The sequence below is a fragment of the Gobio gobio genome (assembly GCF_949357685.1).
Source record: "Gobio gobio genome assembly, chromosome: 12".
Classification (NCBI taxonomy): Eukaryota; Metazoa; Chordata; class Actinopteri; order Cypriniformes; family Gobionidae; genus Gobio; species Gobio gobio.
Genome location: NC_137105.1, coordinates 42,847,228 through 42,869,902, shown reverse-complemented (window position 1 = coordinate 42,869,902; position 22,675 = coordinate 42,847,228). Strand labels below are relative to the sequence as shown.

The 22,675-nt window shown below is 38.2% G+C and overlaps 2 protein-coding genes across 2 annotated transcripts in view; both read left to right on the top strand.

Annotated features, from left to right (window-relative positions):
- Nucleotides 1–141: 141 nt before the first annotated feature.
- On the top strand, nucleotides 142–10,004 carry snapc1a (small nuclear RNA activating complex, polypeptide 1a). Its single transcript, XM_079831392.1, has 11 exons — nucleotides 142–187; nucleotides 268–406; nucleotides 2,445–2,604; nucleotides 2,720–2,860; nucleotides 2,947–3,048; nucleotides 3,210–3,350; nucleotides 5,470–5,514; nucleotides 5,622–5,684; nucleotides 9,362–9,497; nucleotides 9,609–9,668; nucleotides 9,750–10,004. Exons 1-11 carry the CDS (start codon nucleotides 178–180, stop codon nucleotides 9,782–9,784), a joined length of 1,032 nt encoding a protein of 343 aa, XP_079687518.1. The 5' UTR covers nucleotides 142–177; the 3' UTR covers nucleotides 9,785–10,004.
- Nucleotides 10,005–13,043: 3,039 nt separating this feature from the next.
- Nucleotides 13,044–22,675, top strand: part of sgpp1a (sphingosine-1-phosphate phosphatase 1a) — a 29,635-nt gene continuing 20,003 nt past the window's right edge. The window contains exons 1-2 of the mRNA XM_079831655.1: nucleotides 13,044–14,011; nucleotides 21,327–21,416. Coding sequence (XP_079687781.1) covers nucleotides 13,301–14,011; nucleotides 21,327–21,416 — 801 coding nt within the window. The 5' untranslated portion in view covers nucleotides 13,044–13,300. The remainder of the gene's footprint in view (nucleotides 14,012–21,326; nucleotides 21,417–22,675) is intronic.

Below are 22,675 nucleotides of genomic sequence, written 5' to 3'. Positions count from 1 at the left end.
CATATCAAAAGTAACCTGCTCTGTCTTGTCTGTCGGTGTCGGCTATATTCGCAAGAATATAGCATCCCCTGCTCGGTTGTTAAATAAAAATCACACACAGGTGCAGCCCTCACCTAATCACCATTCAGTGTGATAGACTAGAGGACTGTAAACAGAGAAATTCGAGGACGTGAAGTGATGGCGCAGAGTAAGTTACTGTAAAGATGATTTGAGATATGGTTGCTTGATATCACTGTCGGGTTCTCATGTGAGTGTGTGGTTGGGTAGAGAAGCAGTGCGAGTTCTACTGGGCGCCTTTCAAAAGCGACTGCGAGGAGCTTCTGGGCCGCTTCCAGCAAACAGAGACGGTTCGGTATGTGGAGTTTTCTGCTATCTGGAGGGAGATGGACTTCTCTAGTGTGTTTTGGTAAGACACACATTCCCTCTGTGGTGAAAATGTTTATATGTGATGTGGTGTTTTTAATATGCTTTATGAAACCATGTGCATATTCATATGTCAACACCATAGCTGAGTATTTTCTCTTTAAAACCTCAGGGATTTATGCTGCCTTCACGTGCTATCGGAATTTGTTGCTGAGGTAAAAATTGCACATGAACGCCCCCACATTCTGAAACTTGAATGCAATGAGCTCGTAATCACGACTTCAGAAGTCGGAATTATCTAATTTCCGATAGCACGTGAAGGAAGCATTAAAGACGCTGAAATAGCTGGTGTTTCTGACGTCACAAACTATCTTGTATCACATCAATGTGTGTGTGGGCTTTAGCATCATTCATTAGCTATGCTGTGAATATAAGCCAGGTTATCTCGGTATATTTTTCTGTTCATATGCAAAATTGGGTACATTTCACAATAAAGTGGGTGTATGAAGTATATTTGGATTTATAATGAACTGTATGACTTTCTCCACTGACATTGAGTTGTTCACATATTTTATAAGGATATTGATTGTTAGAAGGCAGCTGACTGAAGAACGGGAACATTGTTTTCACTTTACATTAGCAACACATTAGCTGTTTGAAAACGAAGTAAAGCAAAAAGCTAATCATAAAAATTGTCATTGTAAAGAGTGATAGCAGCTTTTAGTTCAGTAATGCCGAGTTCACACTGCCCGATTTTAGCCTCGATTTTGACTCGCCGACAGTTTTGTGAAATCACAGACAAATGCCCGAAATCATTGGCATTCCGGTCATGAGTATGAGGTAACGCAGCTCTGTTTATCATATTAGATACATCTGAGTGTGCTGAAAATTATGTTATGGCGTTACTCTGTGCGTTCGCTCGGCGGCTGCTATGACATTGCATACTGCAGTGAAGGTAAAGCGTTTCTGCAAAATAAAACGGGAAACCGAGGATAACGCAGATATGACGCAATCGACAGGCGACTCCCTCACACGTCCCGGTTCCTTGGTTAAAATAGCAATTTCTCACGATTTACAAATAGTTGGAAACATTTGGGATATTGTAAGTACTCAACTGAACAAAATCTATAACACTGGCCTTGTGGTTTTTTGGATATTTTACTGAACATTTTTTGCATAGTGCACCTTTTAAAGAGAATTAAATGGACTTTATTGCTTCTAAATGTCAGTGTATCGGGTGTGCATTTGTATGGTTGTTAATTTATTAACAGCTGTGGAAAGGTCACCCGTGTTTTAAAATGTTTGCCACAAAATGAAAATAGCCATTCACTCATACTCGTGTTATTCCAAATGTTCTTGTTTTCTGTGGAAGAAAAAACAAAATGAGAATTTAATATATAATTACATTCCAGAGAACCCGATTGTGTTTGAGGAACAGTCTTCACTCAAAAAAAGGAAACTGTTCATATTTACTCAGCATAATATTGTTCTAAATGTGTATGACATATATACAGATACAGATATTTGAAATAATGTTTGCAGCCAAATTTTACTTCCATTTAATGGAAAAACAGTGATACATTTCTTAAGTATTATGTTCCCCAGAAAAAGGAAAGTCTTACAGGTTTGGAATTAAAGGTTGGCGGTTTTTTGACCTTTTAAGTCCGTGTGTTAAATTTGAAAATTTGGTTTGATTTGACGTCAGATGTCGTTGGTTCTTTTCTCATGACTGATCGTAATTGATGTCAGAACTGATGATCCATACTTTAATGTGTGCAAGCACACTTTGTGTGTGTGTTCATCACCTTTCAGAATTGGAAAACCTGTAATATTGTCGTGGACGATTTTTACTGGTCTTTTTTTTTTTTTTTTTTTTTGCAGCTTGAAAGTCGGTTTCCATTACTTTCACTGTATGCTACAACAACAACAACAACAACAACAACAAAAAACCAGCCAGGACATTCTGCACAATATAATTTATTTTTGAAGAAAAAAGATGATATAATAATTGATATAATTGTAATCAAGTATGTGTGAAACAAGTAATGTATTTGGGTAACTCTCCTGTCTTTTTCCATCAGTGGAACTCATTCCAACCTCGAGAGCAGATCCTTCACGCGGCTCACTTTCACCATTGCCTACAGATACGCTCTGCCCCCATACAGCTTTCAAATTCGTGTGGGAGGCCTGTATATGATCTATGGCCTTTACAATACACAACTTGTGTGGCCTAAGGAAAAGGTGACCCGTGTCTATATTCTTTCACTATTTTTAATCAAGACCGATGATTGAGCATTACATGTAAATTGTTTCTGAATATGAGAAATGTACAGTTGATTGTGTCTGTTTTACTCAGATCAGGATTGCTTTGAAAGACTGGAACGATTTGCAGAAGCTTATCACAGAGGCAAAAGGTTGCCAGCATCTGGATGTTGTTTACATCTTTAAAAGGCTTTTGTCAGCTAAGGCCTTTTATTTCACCGCCATGCCCAAGAAGGTCAGGTGGTTCTACCTCTGCTATTGTGTTTTGGGGTGTATCTTTAACAGTGTCTGAAAAATCTCTCAAATGTGACTGACTCACAGCTAACGTTTGAAGCGAGCGAACGAGTTCAGCATGATGTGAATGAGGAGTTTCGGGCCCGCAAGGACAGAGTGGCTGAACTTGCTTCTTTTGAAATGCTAGGAGTGAGTATTTAGTATAGTGGAATGTTTTTATTGTAATAGTTCTTGATTATTTAAAACAGTTTTGACTGCATAATCTCTCTGGTCATGTAGATAATTTGAAATTAATTGATTATTGGTAATAGATGATTTGAAACGAATGAAGTGTTTTTCTTGATATACAGGAAATTGCAAACATTCACGGTCATTATGAGAGATTGAAGAAATCGTCAATGCCCACATCATCTGGAGTGACGCTGCTTAACCTGACGGATTTGCTTCGGAAATCTACTTTTGAGTACCAACAATGGCAGGACAAAATGGCAGTGAGTTGCTGGATTTCTAATACTATGCATTGACTACTTCAGTTTATATAACGGTCTTACTAGTGTCAGGGATGGGCAGTATTTCAGATACATGTATTTAAAATGCGTATTTGAAATGCAAAATACTATTTTGTATTTTAAAGCCTTTGGAAAACATCGAATGTAATTTGTATTTAAATACATTTAAGATTTAGCCTGACAAGCCAGACCCATATCAAGATGTTGGGTCTAGAAACTCACCATTGACAGGGCTCAATCCGAGGGGCGGGATAAACGGTTGTCTTTCAAATTCCCTCTGCACGCAATTGGATGGCGCCATGAGCGCCACAACCAACCAGAGCGAAGAAAAAGGTGAAGCCGAGCCAACGTTAGTTGATAGACTTTCGCCGTATCCGGTAGGCAAAACTTCGAACATATCATCTTTTCTTAAGAATGACTTCAGTGCCGTTCTTTGTTCTTTTCTCAAAGAAAAGCTTAACTCCAAGTCTTCCAGAGTCGCGGCCAAAACCGATTCAAAAGACAACCCCAACATTTTTGCACAACTTTTCTGGAATAAGGATGTCATGGTCAATTCTAGCATGACAAACCAGACCCACATCCAAGGGGCGGGATAAACGGCTGTCTTTCAAATTCCCTCTGCACGCAATTGGATAGCGCTAAAACCAACCAGAGCAACGAAGAAGGTGAAGCGGAGCTAGTTGATAGATTAAACTTTTGCCGTATCTGGTCGGCAAAACTCAGAACACATCTTCCTTACTTAAGAATGACATCAGTGCCGTTCCTTGTTCTTTTCTCAAATAAAAGCTTAACTTCAAGCCTTCCAGAGTCGCGGCCAAAGCTGATTCAAAAGACGGCTGTTCGCCAGCTTCTTTGTTTTCAAGTAGCATGCGGAACCGCCGCAACTCTGCCGTCATTATGTTAAGCCCGCCCACCGACTCTATACACGATGTGATTGGCCTGACCAGAGTTTGTTTTTTCCAGTTCGCAAGCCAACGGAGAGTTGTTAGCAAATTGGATTTGCTGCCGCTAGGATGCGTCTGGATTTCTAGTCTAGGTCAAGTCTACTTGTTGATTAAAGTAGCTTGTCAAATGTGTTTGAAGCATTAACGTTCCTGCATGTTAGGGATGGGTGATATCATATGACAATACATATCGTAGATTCGTAGTGATTATATAAATTGTGAATCGATGGAACTTTTTCTCAATCGTTTACATAGGCCTATCGGGGTAAGAAAATATATCTGTGCAGCTTTTAGTGGGCAGGAATAATTGGAATGTTGGAGTGGAAAAAGAAGCAAGAGCGAATGAGTTATTGGGTGTGATGTGATTTGTGTTATTATAACTGCCACGAAAGGAAATTCAAATTCACACTTGCAGGTTGGCAGGCAGTTTTTTACAAATAGGCCTACACTTTTGACTTAAAGACCTTTTTAATGCGGCAAGTGGTGGAATCAGCACACAGTTGCCGCTTTCTCTTTAGCTTTGTGCAGTTGAAGCCTTTCGCATGGCTTTGTGCAGACTTTCGCAATTCGCATGGCTCTACGCTGCGAACCTGCTTACTGCACGCGCTCCTCAGTAATGCTCCTAAACCTACAGGGCTTTTATGCTTGACGTGCTGTGCTCTCTTTTGTATAATTCTGTGAAACGACAGAGGGTGACTCTAAGTAATTGTTCTCCAAATCATCAAAAAGCAGCGATGAGAGGAAGTAGTTTGCCGAATAATTTGTCAGACACTCATCTGGTGAGAAAATTGTGAATAAATTGATTTCTTCACATATAAACTGATTAGGTCGTTGGTCATTTTGAGGACTCATGTGAAATTTTTTTTTTTAGTACACTTCTTAAACCCAAACCAAATAATCAAGTTAATCCCAGTAAACTTGAAACTGTGACTTGTTGTGACATTAAAACAAAAAATATTAATGAATAGGCCCAGATAGATTTCAGCCTAATAGGGACACCTCGACTGAATTGCCAATTTCACATGTATTTTCAAAATACAAAATACTGTATTTATATTTAAATAAATTTTTCCACACAGTATTTTGTATTTTAAATACATTTCCATGTATTTATGCCCATCTCTGACTAATGTTGCATTATTACATTTTGTTCTCAGGCTGCAAAGGATGAATCTAAAAAGGAAACCACTCCGAAATCAGAGGCGAGTTAACCCCTGCTAAGAACGTTCCATAGTTAAGACCCCTTTCTTATGGATACAAAAAAAGTGTCTGAATTTCTAAAAGAGACCTTGTGGCATTGTTTCTGCAGTCCTCCAGTAGAGCTGACCTGCTTGCCGCCATCAAGTCCAAATCATATGGTCACGTGTCAAAGGTTTGAGATTTTCTTGTTACTAATATTGCTGCTTTGCTTGTTGCGGTTGAGGATAGTACTAAAAAAACATTGACATCATTAATGCCATTGTTCAGTTTAAAGGGGTCATGAGTTTGTTTTCCATGCGTTTGAAACGTTCCAAAACAGTCCCATTTGTAACCTCACAATTTTCCTTGACATGCCCCGAACGCGAGTTTGTAAATCAAGTTAGAGTGTTTTTAAAGGGATGGTTCCCCCACAAATGAAACTGGTCATTTACTTACCCTCATGTTGTTCCAAATCTGCATGAAAATAAGATATTTTAAAGCTACACTGTGTAACTTTTTTAGTCTATTCTTAGCTAAAAACACTTAGTTCTTTCAAAAATATATGTGCTCATTAATGTATATTTACTTCTTTCAAGTAATAAAGTATTCTCGTAAGTTTATAATATGCCATTGAAAATACATAAGGTAATGGGATCTAATGGTGGTCGCCATGTTGCCCCTCCATCTTGAAAGTACATTAGCCAAAGAGGGACATACCGTAAATTCAAGCTTCGCCTTTCGCGTTTTAACCGGTTTTAACACTGTGCGCGTCAACTTGTTCAGACTTGTCTGGTGCATGCGCAGAGAGTTTTCATCTCAGCAGCTCCAGTAACAGAGTTATACGGAGTTTTCCTGGCTTGTTTATTCCTCAAAAGTCTGTTTTTCCTTGTGTGGTATTTCTGTGCGTTAATAACTCCGTAAGTAATAATAGTTATTGTCATTGTGGATGTGTTTCAGAGTGTGTCATCATGTAATTCAGTTGATGTTACCTCAGAAGTATTTTTGTGTCAACATACAATAGCGTAATGCTCACCTATTTGAATAGTCATTCAGTTATTAACAATGTTTATTCGTTTATAGAAAATATTTGCTTGTAATGTATGTTGATGGAAATATGTATCAGGTCTGATCGGCATATTAACACTTGTTATACAGAGCTAAACCTGCGCACACACTTTTGTAACCGGACACCGCTTGTTAGCAGCGGCAGCTCCGCTCCTTTTAATGCAGCTGCATTTAGCGCCTATATGTGGTAAAATAAGCTCTGGTTTACGGTTACATTATACAAATGTAACTTATAAGTATAGTTATACAGTTCTTAACTGTGTATATTCTGTCATGTCATTATCATGTATATTTACCATCCTAATTTGTTCTCTCACAGAAACCACATTTATGTACATATCCATGCAAACCTGTTTATGCCTTGCAATTGGATGACTGAATAAACATTACTATCATCAAAGTTCACTCTGGATTAGCTGCAGTTCTTTCTAGCCGAATAATTAGGCCAGTTGAGTTCCAACCATCCCACTGCGCACAGAATATCCCACAGGCACCGTGTCGAATGTGGACGAGGTCGAACTGGAAGCCATATTAATCTTGGACTAAATCGGCCACCGTAGGAGTTAAAACGAAATCGGAATTGAACAGAACAGAAACTAAAATTCACTGGATGGTCATATACAAGTTCACCACTAGATGGGGGAAAATATCACACAGTGTAGCTTTAAAGAATTGACCGTTCGCAAAGACCTCCATAGTATTTTTTTCCTATTATGTCAATGGGGTCCATCAACTGTCTGGTTACCAACATTCTTTAACCCTTAAATGCATACCTCGGGTCTTTAGCGACCCGAGACGTCATTCATTTTTTAAAGTTAGACATCAACCTTCTTAGTATTCCTCAATCAATCTATTTTAAACAGTATAAAAATAAAAAAGATATCATTTGAATGCCTGTTTTTCCATTAGTTTTTGTAGTGGTGGGCATAGATTATTTTTTTAAATTTAGATTAATCTCACTGTAATTTTGGAATTAATCTAGATTAAAATGGCTCATTTGAATTCTGCCGAAGGCATTCAGAATATGTGTACTCGTAAGTGATCGTTTGTCTTTTTGTAGTTTGAATAATAAATACTTCTGTCCCTTTAAGACCTGACGCACGCATGGATCCCAAACACTGTTCCTGTGAGCTGGTTACGACTGTGTTTACGTTAAAACTCACCAAGATGGGTATTGAGACATTTTTGAGTGTATTTGACCATAAATAAGCTGGAAAAAGGAGCTCATTTTTGCACTTGTATGTCAGAGGCGGCTTTATTACGGTATGCGTGTGTGCGCTTCAGATGCGAGCGCGAAATCTGCTGGAATTAGTAGAATTAACGTTATGTGCAACCCCGCGCGAAATTCAGACCGGTCACATCAATACTAACAAGTAGTCATGAGAAAAAAATGTTCAGAGGATTAAACCGGACTGAATAAGAGGAGGCGGGCTAAAATATCAAGGTGAAAGTCATCATATTTTGTGTAGTATAGACCCAGCTCCCAACCCAACTTTGAGAATAGATTAACGGCAATATTTTTTTTATCGCCCGATAAGAGTGTCACATTAATGCAGCACATTAACGCTTATAACGGCCCACCACTATTTTTTTTGTCAAAATTGTGTAGGGTCGCGTGTGTAATGACCCGAGGTGTGTAAGATGGTAAGTTTTTTTTTTTTTTTTCTTTTTTTTTTTTCTGCACAATAATAAATGAATCTATAATTACAAAATAACTGCACCTTTTATTCCACAAGGTGGCAATGTCGGATACACAATGATGAAGTGAAGTTTCACTCATAGTGACCTCAGACAGAAAACTAAACAATAATAATTATAATCTGCAAAACTTGAAATGGCTCAGCGATTTACTGCAGAGCAAATACTGAACACATTCAAATATTTGTGTCACTGTCACTTGATGATGGATCTGGTGAAGGAAGCCGTCAGTGATCAAAATATTTATTTTCAAGATGTTGAAAATGAGTTTTGAGAATATGCGTGAGATCACGAATATGACCCAGATGCAGAATGTACTGGGAAATGAGTTCTGACGAGGACAGTGGTGATGGTATAAAACATCTGCTCAAACTGAACCCTTCCAAACTCAAAAAGGTAATGAAATATGTTTTATTTTTATTCTTCTGTAATTGTTGCTCTAATATCAGGAGTTTTATATATTATCACGACAGGTATAGATCTATCCATGTTAGATATAGATCCGGGTCGCTAAAGACCCGAATATGTAAGAATGTTTGGCAAAACAAGTCATGCATTTAAGGGTTTCGCCGCTAGAGGTCACTTATTCAAAACAAAGGCATAGCTTGATGACGCCTGGATTTCGTGGAGCTTTTGTTATGCCACAGTCGTCACTTCCGCTTCTTCCACTCCTGCGTATTTGAGGTAACGCAGCGCTGTTTTATCATATTGGATATATTTGAGTGCATTGAAAGTTATGTTATAATGCTACTTCTTGGAAACATTTGAGATCATGTAAGTACACAAGTCAACAAAATTAATTATTATTAGTTATTTGTTTTTTTTATTTTTTAAATAACATCTTTTGAATTTTTCATCTTTTGTGTTCATCGGAAGAAAGAAACTCATACAGGTTTGGAACAACTTGAGTAAATGATTTTTGTTTTTTTGGGTGAACTATCCTTTTAACAACTCTTGTCTGTCCGTCGATCACGAGAGCTTGCTGTAAAAATGTGGACGGGAAATTATTTCTACAATTATTTTTATGTCTATGGAAACTCTTTGGAAAAACTCATGCTGTAGATGGTTTGTTTTTCTGCTCACATGGCTTTGGCACATGGTGTAAAGGGAAGAAAATCTAGGCGCCACAGAAAGGTTGAGCTGGTAACGTCAGGCTCTGGAACTGATCAAGCCCTGTTTAGTCGTAATAAAGGGAGACCCCCATCCCTCAGGACCAGAACCTATCGAAACTTTGGCAAACCAGGTCAGAATTGGCTACGGCCCTCTTTTAGACACTTAACCTCTTGATAACAATGGTAGTTCAAATTTTGGGTCAGAAAATTGATGCTGATATGTTCACTTTTCTCTGAAAAAGGGGAGCCAGAACAGATACAGGACTGGCTTCTGAGTGTGATGGAGGAAGACAAAACTGCATGTAAGTGTGGTTTCAATAAACAGAATTTTACTTTGGTACATTCAACTTGTATATTATATTTTACCTGATTATCTCTTTCAGTGAGACGCAAAGACCGGAGAAGATTCAAGTGGTGAAATGACTATATCGCACTGGACAAAGTCATTCATTATTTGAAAACATAAATTGCACAAAACGGCACATTTTCATCCTAGCATCTGTTAAAATTGATAGGTTGTCAAACATTGCATTATGTAATTCAGTGTTTTATTTTATAAAATGGATACTTGAAGGCTAAAGAATTTCATTATTTCTTATGTTTTGGTTTGCACAAAATATTAAATGTTTATAATAGAGATGTTGCTGTCCTCCTTTCATTTCTGGTATGAAATACAAATCTCCTGCTTAGCTGGATGCATTGTTCATATTGGGAAAGCACAGGTTGTTTAACAATAAATTCATCAAATTTAGATGAGCGTTTATTTTTAGAAAGCCTTGATGTTCTTCATGATGTTACACCGCTTCAGCCAAATAATTTCAAATGTTATGTGGCAGTAAATGAATAGCTGTGTAAAGTCTCCCTCTAGTGGACAAATGTTCAAACGTCACTACACCAGGTTCTCTTTTTCCATGTTATTTTTTTGAAGCATCATTGACACCACTCTTTTACACAGTGGCCACAAGTATGACGTAGCATGATAGTCCCACAGGGTAAATGAAATCCGATTCAGTTAGGGGAAACCCTTTCATCTGACCACAAAGACCCCTCTGTGTCTGGTATGCTCCACATTGTCATACCACTGTTGTAATCACCATGAGAAAGGCAGTGTTAAAGGTCTAAATCCAGTCTTGGTGTAGTGCTGCTCTGTCAAGTCTATTTAAACCCATGAGATGCCGTGGTACCAGTGTCATCAGAACTTCTCATTACACATATCCTTGACATGTGTTCACAAGAAACCTTATTTGCTAAATGAGGAACGTGATTAATTTTCCCCTTTTCTATTAAAGGGTTAGTTCAACCAAAAATGAAAATAATGTAATTTATTACTCACCCTCATGCTGTTCCACACCCATAAGACCTCCGTTCATCTTCGGAACACAAACTAAGATATTTTAGTTGAAATCCGATGGCTCAGTGAGGGCTGCATAGCCAGCAATTTGACATTTCCTCCCTCAAGATCCATTAATGTACTAAAATAATGTACATATTTAAAAAAATCCATGTGAGTACAGTGGTTCCATATTAATATTATAAAGCGACGATAATATTTTTGGTGCGCCCAAAAAAATTAAATAACATTTTATATAGTGATAACCATGGTGACACTGATTCATGAAACTTCGGAGCATGTCAAACCGCCAAACTGCTGAAATCACGTGACTTTTTGCGCTCCGAACCACTGAATCGACTCACTGATTCAATACGCTCCGAAGCTTCATGCTTTCATTATCACTATATAAGTCGTTATTTAGTTTTTTTGGCGCACCAAAAATATTATCGTCGCTTTATAATATTAATATTGAACCACTGTACTCACATGGACTGATTTAAATATGTTTTTAGTACATTAATGGATCCTGAGAGCGTAAATTTCATTGCTGCTTATTTCAGACCTTACTGAGCCATTGGATTGCAACAAAAATATCTTAATTTGTGTTCCGAAGATGAACAAAGGTCTTGCGGGTGTGGAACGGCATGAGGGTGAGTAATAAAAAAAATATTTTTGGGTGAATGAACCCTTTAAGATGATAATTGATCAAAAAATTCTAAATTAGAAGGCATTTCAAATTACCCTTTTAATTATTTACTCATTTAACTATTTTTAAAAAAAAAATACTATTTTGTTTTTTGCATTACTTTGGTTCCCTACATTATTACAGAAAACCGGCACGGTAATCACATGACATTTTCAAGAAGCTTTCTTTGTGTGCGCAAACATCCAAAGCGGCCGGAAAGCTGCCTTCAGACAGAGCGTGAACAGAATTGAGTTCTGTCGTCTTGCACTTGAACGGACAAATTCACACAGAATTATGTAAAATGCCTGTATCGGCAAGTATAGTCTAAGTGCACATAGACAGATGAGAAAGACGAGTGTGTAACAGTATGTTGGATACGTGCAGCTCTTAAAGTGACAGCAACCTAATGCTGTCTTTGTCCTTAATATTCATCTAAAAAGAAAAGAAAATCACCTACTGCTCTTAACTGAACTTTTGAAACATTGATAAGGATAATCGGTATTTAATTTATACAGTGAAGAATGCAGTGTTATTTTATATTCAATTTCTGTAGGCTACCTGAAATTGTGATGTTTCACTGGTATCTAAAAATTTGAACCACTGTAGAATGAAAATCCTTCTCCGGAGCAGCTCAAAATATTCACTGCGCTAATGAAAGATGAGCGACAGAATTAACACTGAAAGTATAACAGAAGCTCCTACAATAGCCTACATTTTAACAGGCATTATTAGCGTGAAAATGACCTGAAAGAAGTATTTATTTGCTAAATGAATTAAGCCAACTTATTTTATTCATATTCCTTTAGTTTCTCAAGCCAAAATGTTTAAAAATTACAAATGCATTGAATATACAGGTACTCTGTATCAGCAAGTAGCCCTACCAAAAATGAAAGTATCAGTATAATAGTTTGGCAATTATAAAAATGATAAAAAATGTGTAGTCCTATCAGAAAATAATAATTTGATTCTAAATTATGAGGTATTTATTTCATGAGCCATTGAAATAGTTTTTTTTTATGCTTCCTGTTCTGCATCAGTGTATTTTTTTTAAGTTACTTGTGATTTTTACATTTATACTGTTGCACAGGTTAAATATTTAAAATATGTTTTGTCCTTCGGGTGGCGCTTGACTACAAAGCCGACAACTCAAAGGCCACAATTAAATCTTATTTCGACGTTTTTGTCTTTGAGACATTTGTAACGAATGATTTAAGGGAGTTATTTCTTAGTATTTGTTCCGCCATTCGTACAAATATAGAAATCCTCAGCAATGCCTATTGCCTACAAAATGCTAAGGCTACTTACAACCGAGTGTGATTGGTGGAGCCTGACCAGCGAAGAGAAAAGTAACAGGTACCACGCTGTGAAAGCGCCATTAAAACCAGCTGGTTCAGAATTGTCCTCCTGTTCGATAATTTACATTTGAAAATGACACAAAAGTTAATATCCAATGAATATTTTATGTGCAGTGGATAACTGAGGACGATTTTTTATTCGGACTCATCGTGGTAATTGCTGAGCACCGCTCATTTTGATATCTATCAGTTTCATACTAGTTATTATGATTTATTAGTGAATAATAGTGTCTGCTGACCGTACTTGAGAATGACCGGGACTTACCGTGCGTCATTACTAGCGCGCGTCCCCGCCTTCGTCTACGTAAGCCTCCTCATCTGTCGCCCTCCCTGCCTCCCCGCTTAATAACGGACGGGTACTTCCTAGCTCTAGTCAAATAGCCAGACACTCTATTTTACCAATGCCTCTTGTGGTTTGAAGACTCGGGGATTGTATAGCTATGCGCCGAACAATATCATCTGCCATTGTTTAGCGCAGCTCCGCACGCGCTTGTGTTTACATCATCTCACGGGCAGCGCGTGTGATATTGATTCAGGGTAAAGAGCCGTTTCGGTTTCACGATGGCAAGCGAGGCGCTCCACAGATTCGTTTGCCTTTGTCGATACCTACAGGACCCCTGCCATGTCGCCAGATTCCAGCAGTTTTGCGGCGTCCGCGGGACGTTTCCTAAAAAAACAACCGAGGTTGGCGAGAGTGCCGCGAAGCTCGCGGTCAATGGTGCTTGCGCGGGGCAGTGTCAGGAAGAGCGCGCGGCTAGTGGGGATTCAGCACAAGGACTCCCGGGCCAAAGGCTGAGAAAAAGTTTAAATACCGCTGGAAATGTTGAACAGGACGAGTATCCCTATGCTTCTCACAACGACCCCTCGGAGCGAGAGACAGAGAGGGACCCAAAAGACAGAGTGAAGCCTTTACGCAGGAACTCTTTGACTGGTGATGTTGGCCAGGAGTTCATTATCGAGAACAAGTTTCTCTTCTATCTCTTCACCATTGGTACCGAGCTGGGCAATGAGATGTTTTTCATCGTGTTCTTCCCCTTCTTGATGTGGAACGTCGATCCCTATGTGAGCCGGCAGATCATAGTGGTGTGGGCCTGGGTGCTGTTCTTCGGGCAGTCCACGAAAGACCTGATTCGGTGGACCCGTCCTGCCTCTCCTCCTGTGGTTAAAGTGGAGGTGTTCTACAATACTGAGTACAGCATGCCCTCCACACATGCCATGACCGGCACCGCGATGCCCTTCACTCTGTTCATGCTCACCTGCAGCCGGTGGGAGGTAACGTTACAGTAGCCTATAGTATACACCAATCTATAAGCTTACCCACGTGAAGCAAGTAGAAAGCTGACATTTTTATTTTTGCATAATATGCATTAGCACTTATTCCTAGTGATTAGTATAATTTCAATTAGTCACTTGTACCTTCATTCATTAAAGAAACATTAAAGTTAAAGAAACAATCGGAGATATTAAATAATATCTTGGCTCTTCCCAGCTTTGTAATGGCATTGAAAAGTGCCTTAGTTTTTGAAGCTCCAAAATGTGCATCCTTCCATCATAAAAGTAATCCATACGGCTCCAGGGGGTTAATATATGCCTTCTGAAGCGAAGCGATGGATTTTTGTAAGATAATATCCATATTTAAAACTTAATAAACTATAATCACTGGATTCCGGCAGCAGTCGTACACGCTTTCACGAGAGAGTCGAGTTCCGGTGGAAGGGTGACCTCTGACCCGACGTATGACAGCTCCTCTTCTCTTATATCGAAATCCTCTGGCTTTTTTTCTTCTTCAAAACTTCTCGTTATAGACTTCTAATTTGTGACTGGCGTTTGTTTTGCTCTATCCTCTGCGCTTCCACTAAGCTTACGCGTCATACGTTAGACCCTTCCGCCAGATCTCGAGACTCTCATGAACCCGTGTATGGCCACTGTCGGAAGATGATGATTTGATGTCGGGTCCATTAAAGGGTTAATTCACCAAAAAATTAAAATTCTGTCATTAATTACTCACCCTTATGTCCTTCCAAACCTGTAAGACCTTCGTTCATCTTCAGGAACATAAATGTAGATCTTTTTGATGAAATCCGAGAGCTCTCTGACCCCCAAATAGACAGCAACGTTATAACAACTTTCAAGGCCCAGAAATTTAGTTAAGACATCGTTAAAATAGTCCATGTGAATAAAGTGTTTCAACCTTAATGTTATGAAGCGATGAGAATACTTTTTGTGCGCAAAAAATAAAAACAACAATAACTCATCAGGGTTTTTTCCTGGGTCAAAAATGGTCTTCGGTGGTGACTGACAGACATGGTCATCCATACACACACACACACACGCACGCACAGTAAAAAAGTACTCTACCCACGTAATCTGCAAGCGCAATACTGACAATACATTTGAGATAAATTCAAAGAAAGTTTGTAATTTTTGCTTATCTTATTTTGATACCTTATTTTTACACTATTTACAGATAATAGTTTTGGTTTATAATCATATCAATATTAAAAAGTAGTATTAAAAAAAGGATCAAATAGCCTAATTTTCTGCCATATACAATTTCATAAAATTATCAGCTAGCTAATAACAAATTTGTTCGGGGTTCACCTCACTCCAGTCTAAACTAAATGATTTATAGGCTATTTATTTTACTACACATTGTGAACATAAATAAGCTGAAAGACTGTGGATAATTAAAACTAACTCTTACCCCTACTCTTGCTAAATTGGGTAAGCACACTTGTGTTCTCATTTCAGAGATGTTCTGAGTAAATGATTAAACTGATTGGTGAGTTCAGTGTTGGACAGATCAGTTGTTCTAACCAGTCGTTAAAATGATTCGGTTCAAAGGAGTCATTAGGTTGCGAATCGGACATTAGCAGACGCTTTGTGTGCGAATCCCGTCTGTTAGAACATCGCGAAAGATTTGTCAACACACAGAAAACACTTCATAACTGGATAGGATTTTGTTTCCCGTTTATTGAAAGTATGGTTTATGTCAGCTGGTCAGAGAAGAGTCAACGTTTTTTATAGCGCAATTCACACCCAGCGGTAATGAAAGGAAAACATCGTCTGATACTAGTGCCACGTGCAACATGGATTCGGTCTTCCGACCTTTTGATTTTGATTAACGTTATATGTGAAATATTAGAAAGCGAATGCTTATTTTGAAGACAGAGAGCGTGTGAGCGGGGGAGGAGCTCTGATCGTTCTCTCTGTCACTCAGTTAATGCAAGCCAGCAGTCATCTATTCTACATCACTCATAAATCACAATAACTGATCAAATAAGGCTTTGGCGGGACAAAAATTGTTTTGGCGGCCGGCAAAAAATTTTCAATGTAGGAAAAACCCTGCTCATTCAACAATTTCTTCTCTTCCATGTCAGCCTCCAACGCTGTTGACGTAGTAAACACAGTGCAGCGCTTCCGGGTTCTACATCAGAACGCCGGCTCAATATTGGCCAGCTCCTGCGTCAGCATCACAGGCATGTGTCCGTTGTGCTCACGTGAACGGAGTCAGCCAATGGTGAGCTGGTGTTCTGACGTAAATTGTAGAATAAAGTTTTTTTTTTTTTTTTTGCTTTTCATATATAATGACAAGCCATTCTGACTTGTCATTACATATGACAAGTAAAAAATAATTATATTTAAAGGATTAGTTCACTTTTAAATAAACTTTTGCTGATAATTTACTCACCCCCATGTCATTCAAGATGTCCTTGTCTTTCTTTCTGCAGTCGAAAAGAAATTAAGGTTTTTGATGAATACATTCCAGGATTTTTCTCCATGGACTTCAATGGGGTCCAAACGGTTCAAGGTCCAAATGACCGTTTCAGTACAGCTTCAAAGGGCTTTAAACGATACCAGACGATGAATAAGGGCCTTATCTAACGAAACGATCAGTTTCTGCGAGAAACCGAGCAGGATTTATGCTGTTATTTTACCTCTTATCAGACGAACGTGATCGTCTCTGAGCTCCGCCATAACTTCCGCTAAGTGAGGTCAAAATACGAATGTGGTCATAGATATATCGATCGTAGATGCCTCATTCTACTGATCCGTGCAGGCACTAATGAGGCATCTACGTATACATCTATGACCATGCTCGTATTTTTCCTGGAATGTTTTTATCAAAAACCTTAATTTCTTTTTGACTGCAGAAAGAAAGACATGGACATCTTGGATGACATGTGGGTGAGTAAATTATCAGCAAAAGTTTATTTAAAAGTGAACTAATCCTTTAATGACATAAGAAATATATTTAGTGTAGCGGTGTCATGCCTTGTTCCTAGAACACGTCCTGGTGTACCAGTGTTTTGTAAATGAGTACTATTAGAGTACTATTGGAAAAGATGTCTTTAGATGTTTTTTGAAAATGGCTACAGACTCGGCTGCTCGAATAGAGATAGGCAGGTCATTCCACCAGGTGGGAACGGTCCAGGAAAAGGTCTGTGAGAGTGATTTCATGCTTCTTTGGGATGGCACCACGAGGCGTCGTTCACTTGCGGAACGCAAGCTTCTGGAGGGTGTCTGAACGAGCGAGTTTAGGTATATTGGTGCAGAGCCAGTAGTTGCTTTGAAGGCGAGCATCAGTGTTCCTGAATTTGATTTGAGCGGCTATTAGCAGCCAGTGCAGGCTGATGAAGAGAGGGGTGACCCTCGTCGCTGCATTCTGGATCAGTTGCAGGGGTTTGATAGTGCATGCCGGAAGGCCTGCTAGAAGAGCATTACAGTAGTCCAGTCTGGAGAGAACAAGAGCTTGGACCAGGAGTTGTGTGGCCTGCTCTGATAGGAAGGGACTAATCTTCCTAATGTTGTATAAGATAACGCAAACTCCTGGACGGAGTTATGGTCGATGAACCTAATAAGCTGAAGCAAAACTAAAATAGTAGGAGAGCCACAGTTAGCGATTCTTGTGCCCGGTAAAAAAAACCTTCATCACAGGCTCTCTGGCACACAACTCTGTTGAAATTGTGACCGATTTCTGGGCCTGGAACAAAAGGTTCAGTTGATCCACCCTTTTTCGGTGGCCCTGATTATTAGTACTTAATGAATAGAGCTAGTAAAGCTGGTATATGTAACAGCAAAAATTGGAATGCATACATGCATGATACCTGAACCAGAATTACAATAGCAAACATGTTCAATTCGTTACTAACAATTGAATAGTTACTAGTAACAAAATAAGCAGTACCAGTGATAAACTGAATGGAAAGTGCTAGTATTTAATGAATAGGCCTTATTTGTGAATTTGAAAAAAAGATACTTTAGTAATAAAATATATGCTAGTAAATGAAAATAAATACAAGTTAGGTCTATGGAGTACATGTTAGGGTGACTTGCCGTACTGTGTTAGGTGTGCTGTATTCTTTCTGAACATCTGTCCTCATTATCAAAACAACCTGGTCGGTTATCATGCAAACACCAGATAATAATATCCAGATGCCAGCCTTTTCAGATTTCTTGAGACCTTTTAATGTATCATTTATCTGAAGCGAATTCCTTTAGAAAATGTTATTGAAGAATGAATGGAATGCTCTAAAATGCATTTTGCCTGAGCCAAAAGTTCTAATTTATTGCACCCATAACCCTTTAAAGGGCAGAAACATAAACGTTTTGCAGTCTCTATATACATACTACAAACATTCAATCCCAGCCTCTCATCATCCAACAATATCTTTGGAATCACTTTCACAGTGATTTCTTTTCTTTTTTTTAGCTGATGAATGATAAAAACAATGACAGCCAATCAGAATCCATCCTGCATTCTTGATGTGACTGGTCCTTTATTTTAATGCTTTGTTCTCAAAACTTGCCACAACTTGCAGCATCAAAAACAGTGAAATAAGCCGTTTCTCTTAAGGGGAAGTGATATGTTTTTACTTTCTATATTCAATTAATTTAGTCCATGCTTTGGAAGTTCATTCAGTTGAATGTTGACATGCTAGAATGATTGTTAATGTTTTTTTTAAACATTGATTTACAGATCACAAAAGTTGTCTGTCCTTACTAAGTCTATTGCATTGTGGAAAATTGTTTTACTTTTTCATATTATTGTAGAACTGACTCGTCTGGCAAATCGAGGTTCCCAGTGAATGCATTTCTAGACAGGTCATTAATCACTATCTTTTTACAAAATATGCAGGCTTTGTTACTTAACCACTAAAGGTCTGTGCAGTTCACTCTATGATTCATAAATATGGATTTCTCTGCTGGGTTGTCTTAATCATATGCTTGTTGGTCAAATAAATCATTACATTCAACAATAATTAGCATATAGTCAGAAGAGGTTGTGCTATTGCTTATGATAGCTCTTTTTGATACGTCTATTATATACGCCAGAGATTTGATCTTGTTCTGTAGAAAGCTTTTCTCGGTCTCTTGCTTTTGATGGATTTTCATAGATGATCATTGTTTTTCCCCAGCACTTCCTCTGCAGTCAGCAGAAACTGACTGATAATGTGCCGTGTACCCACTGAAGCCTGACTTCTTATCCATCTGTTTGAGCACAAAACGGAACAATCTCTATAGTTTATGTTCTTGCTTTCATATCCTCTTAAATTAAGCAGGAACCCAGAAACAATAGGCTCAAACATGTTTCCTCTTCTTTCACCGTTGCGCTATCTTGTTGATTTTCTGCAGATGATTGATCCAAGTATTTTGCCAATGCCAAACTAGCGGTTTTGTATTCATGTTTGTACTTTAACAACCATTGTAATTTATTCATTTTTCAAGGAAACTGAAGATTTGTATTAAACTTTATTTTGGAAGTTGCAGATGAGAACCAGTGAGGTCCAGTCAGCTCTTTTTACATTGTCAATGTTGATGGGTTTGTGGGAGGTACTGGTGTATTGCCCAGACTGCTGGAGTGAATAAATGCATGAGCACAGAAAAAAAAGTTCAGCCGAATGCCAAAAATGAATAGATCTGTTGTCTGAGTGATGAGAAATCTGCAGATCAGCAACCCTAGTGCCTTCTTAAGGAACTTTGGCCTACTCTGTCTGATACTGTTGCTTAAAGGGATAGTTCACCCAAAAATGAAAATTACCCCATGATTTACCTCAAGCCACCCTAGGTGTATATGATGACATTCTTCTTTCAGACATATATAATCAGAGTTATATTAAAAAATGTCCTGGCTAATCCAAGCTTTATAATGGCAGTGAATGGGAGCCCAAAATTTGATGTCCAAAAAGTGCATCCATCCATTATAAACGTAATCCCCACGGCTCCTGGGGGTTAATAAAGGCCTTCTGAAGTGATTCGATAGGTTTGTGAAAGAAAAATATCCATATTTAAAACTTTATAAAGTAAAATATCTAGCTTCCACCAGATCGTCTTCTGTATTCAACGCCTCTCGCAGTTCAAAACACTTACACTACGTCCTACGTCATGCCAGTTATGCCTTTTTCTTAAATTGAATACAGAAGACAGTCTGGCAGAAGCTAGATATTTTACTTTATAACGTGTCAAATATTTAAAAAAAAAATCTTACACATTGCTTCACTTCAGAAGGCCTTTATTAACCCGGAGCCGTGTGGATTACTTAATAATGGATGGATGCACTTTTTTGGGCTTCAAATTTTGGGCTCCCATTCACTGCCATTATAAAGCTTGGAAGAGTCAGGGCATTTTTAAATATAACTCCAATTGTGTTCGTCTGAAAAAAGAATGTCATATACACATAGGATGGATTGAGGAGGGTGAGTAAATCATGGGCTAATTTTCATTTTTGGGTGAACTATCCCTTTATTTAGAGGTTGATCATCATAGGTAGGCCTACCGTAAGTTATAAGCTTTTAGTCCTTTACTAAGGCCTGTCTCCCACCGCACATGTAAGCAGAGCACAAACAGCATGTATATTTTTCGGCACCCATTTTAACAGATTAGAGCATGCAACACATTTTACCATAAAATCGTATAAGTGATGTATTCTTGATTCACAGTCACCATATAGCACTGTGAAAAAACTACACGAAAACACATTATCTGCAGGACTTTTTGCACAAACGTCAAAGGCCTGTTTAAATGATTAAAACTAGAAGTATATCTTAACTTTAAGATTACTTATCATGTAAACTACATATGCATGGCTGGCTTTATGCATGGGCATTCTATGCTCACACGTCCGGAAGAGCCAAAATGTCTTTTGCCTATATCACAATATGAGGTCAATCTGGCCCTGTACATATATACAGCATGTTATATGCATATGTGTGGGACAGTAGGAGGAGAACACGCGTTCATAAGATTTTTTTTTTTAATTGCTTAAAAACAGTAATATTGGGAAATAATATTATTACAATTTAAAATAACCCTTTCTCTTTTGAGTATGTTTTAAAATGTATTTTATTCCTGTGATGTCCTTTTTATAAACTTTTACTGACACCAACCCTTTGAACAGAAGTGTATATTATGCACTATGTTGGAAATTTACATTGGAAGTTGGAACTTTTATTATTTATTGCTAAAATATAGAATTTTAATGCCCTGTAAAAATAATTTAGATCATGTTTTTTAATTGTGATGAAATGACTTTACTGCCTATTGAACTGCAGTTCCCTCTTAAGTCTCTCCTCTCTGTGTTCAACAGTACCCGTTCATGATTGGACTGAGCATAGCTCTATTCTGGTGTGTCCTTGTGTGCATCAGCAGGATCTATATGGGCATGCACTCTGTCCTGGTGAGTAATGTTTTCATTACATTTAAAGTGCCCCTATTATTCTATTTTAAAGGTTCCTAATTTTGTTTTGGAGGTCTCCTACAACAGGTGTACATGCATCAAAGGTCAAAAAACACTTTCATTTTCTCATACTATACATTGCACATCACCACAATGTTCAATAAATCTTAAAAACGACTCGTCTGTCTCTCTAAATCCCTCCTTTCCGAGAGCTACTCTGCTCTGATTTGCCAGATAGCCCAGTCTATTGATTGGTCTACCGCTTACTGGGCATGTCGGAAGCTAAACAACCATTACCATAACTGAATTTCAGCTCAGGAGGCTTCCTCTGTCCTCAGCAATTGTACTCACTGTATAGAGAGTAATGATGACGTTAATTTTACCATATCAATCCGAGCGGAAGTCCGATGATGAAACATTGGAAGAACTAGTTATTCAACCCAAACCTCCATCGTAAGGACGACTTGAACAGGACGTTTCTCAGTGATACGCTACTCATTTTGAGGTACATTATGAGATGTTGCAACTGTAATTCCTCACCATCATCATTAACAAGTGTATGTCCATCAACAAACCCATGTGTGTATTTTTAATTTATTGCGCTGCACATGCAGGAACTGTATCAATAACAGCGCATATGTTAGCCCAGCACTAACGTGAATGACTGATCTAACATTAAAGTTTGCAAAACAAATCCTTCATCTTTACTCAAAGTAGTAAGAACAACAGACAATCTGCATTAATAGACACAGTTTTAGGTAATAGTGGGCCACAGCTGATTTGCAGAAGTATAGAAATAACATGAGTTAGCAGGAAACATACACATAAGACACAAAACTACGTATTTTGAACACCCAGTAGAAAATATATACATCAATAATTAATCATACTTGCAGGTTGTGATTCTGAGGAGCAAGCTGGTCCAAATAATTTGGGTACTGACCCCTTTTTCAAGAGCAAGTGTTTTGTGACTCCTGTGTTGAACTCTGAGATTTGAGAAGCAGCCGTCAGTAAAATGACGTGTTTGTGGGCAGACAACGTACAACCTATTCGTACATCATAGACGGGCATTATGCAAATTAATTTTCTAGTGACGTAGAACCATAAGGCATTGGGATTCAAATTACGAAGCTATATTATACACTGCATGAAAGGGAATATAAAAAAAAAAACATTATTGCCTAGAAGGAACAGTCATGGGTTATGGAACAACATGGGTCAGTAAATGATTTGACAGAAAGACAGAATTTAAATTTTTG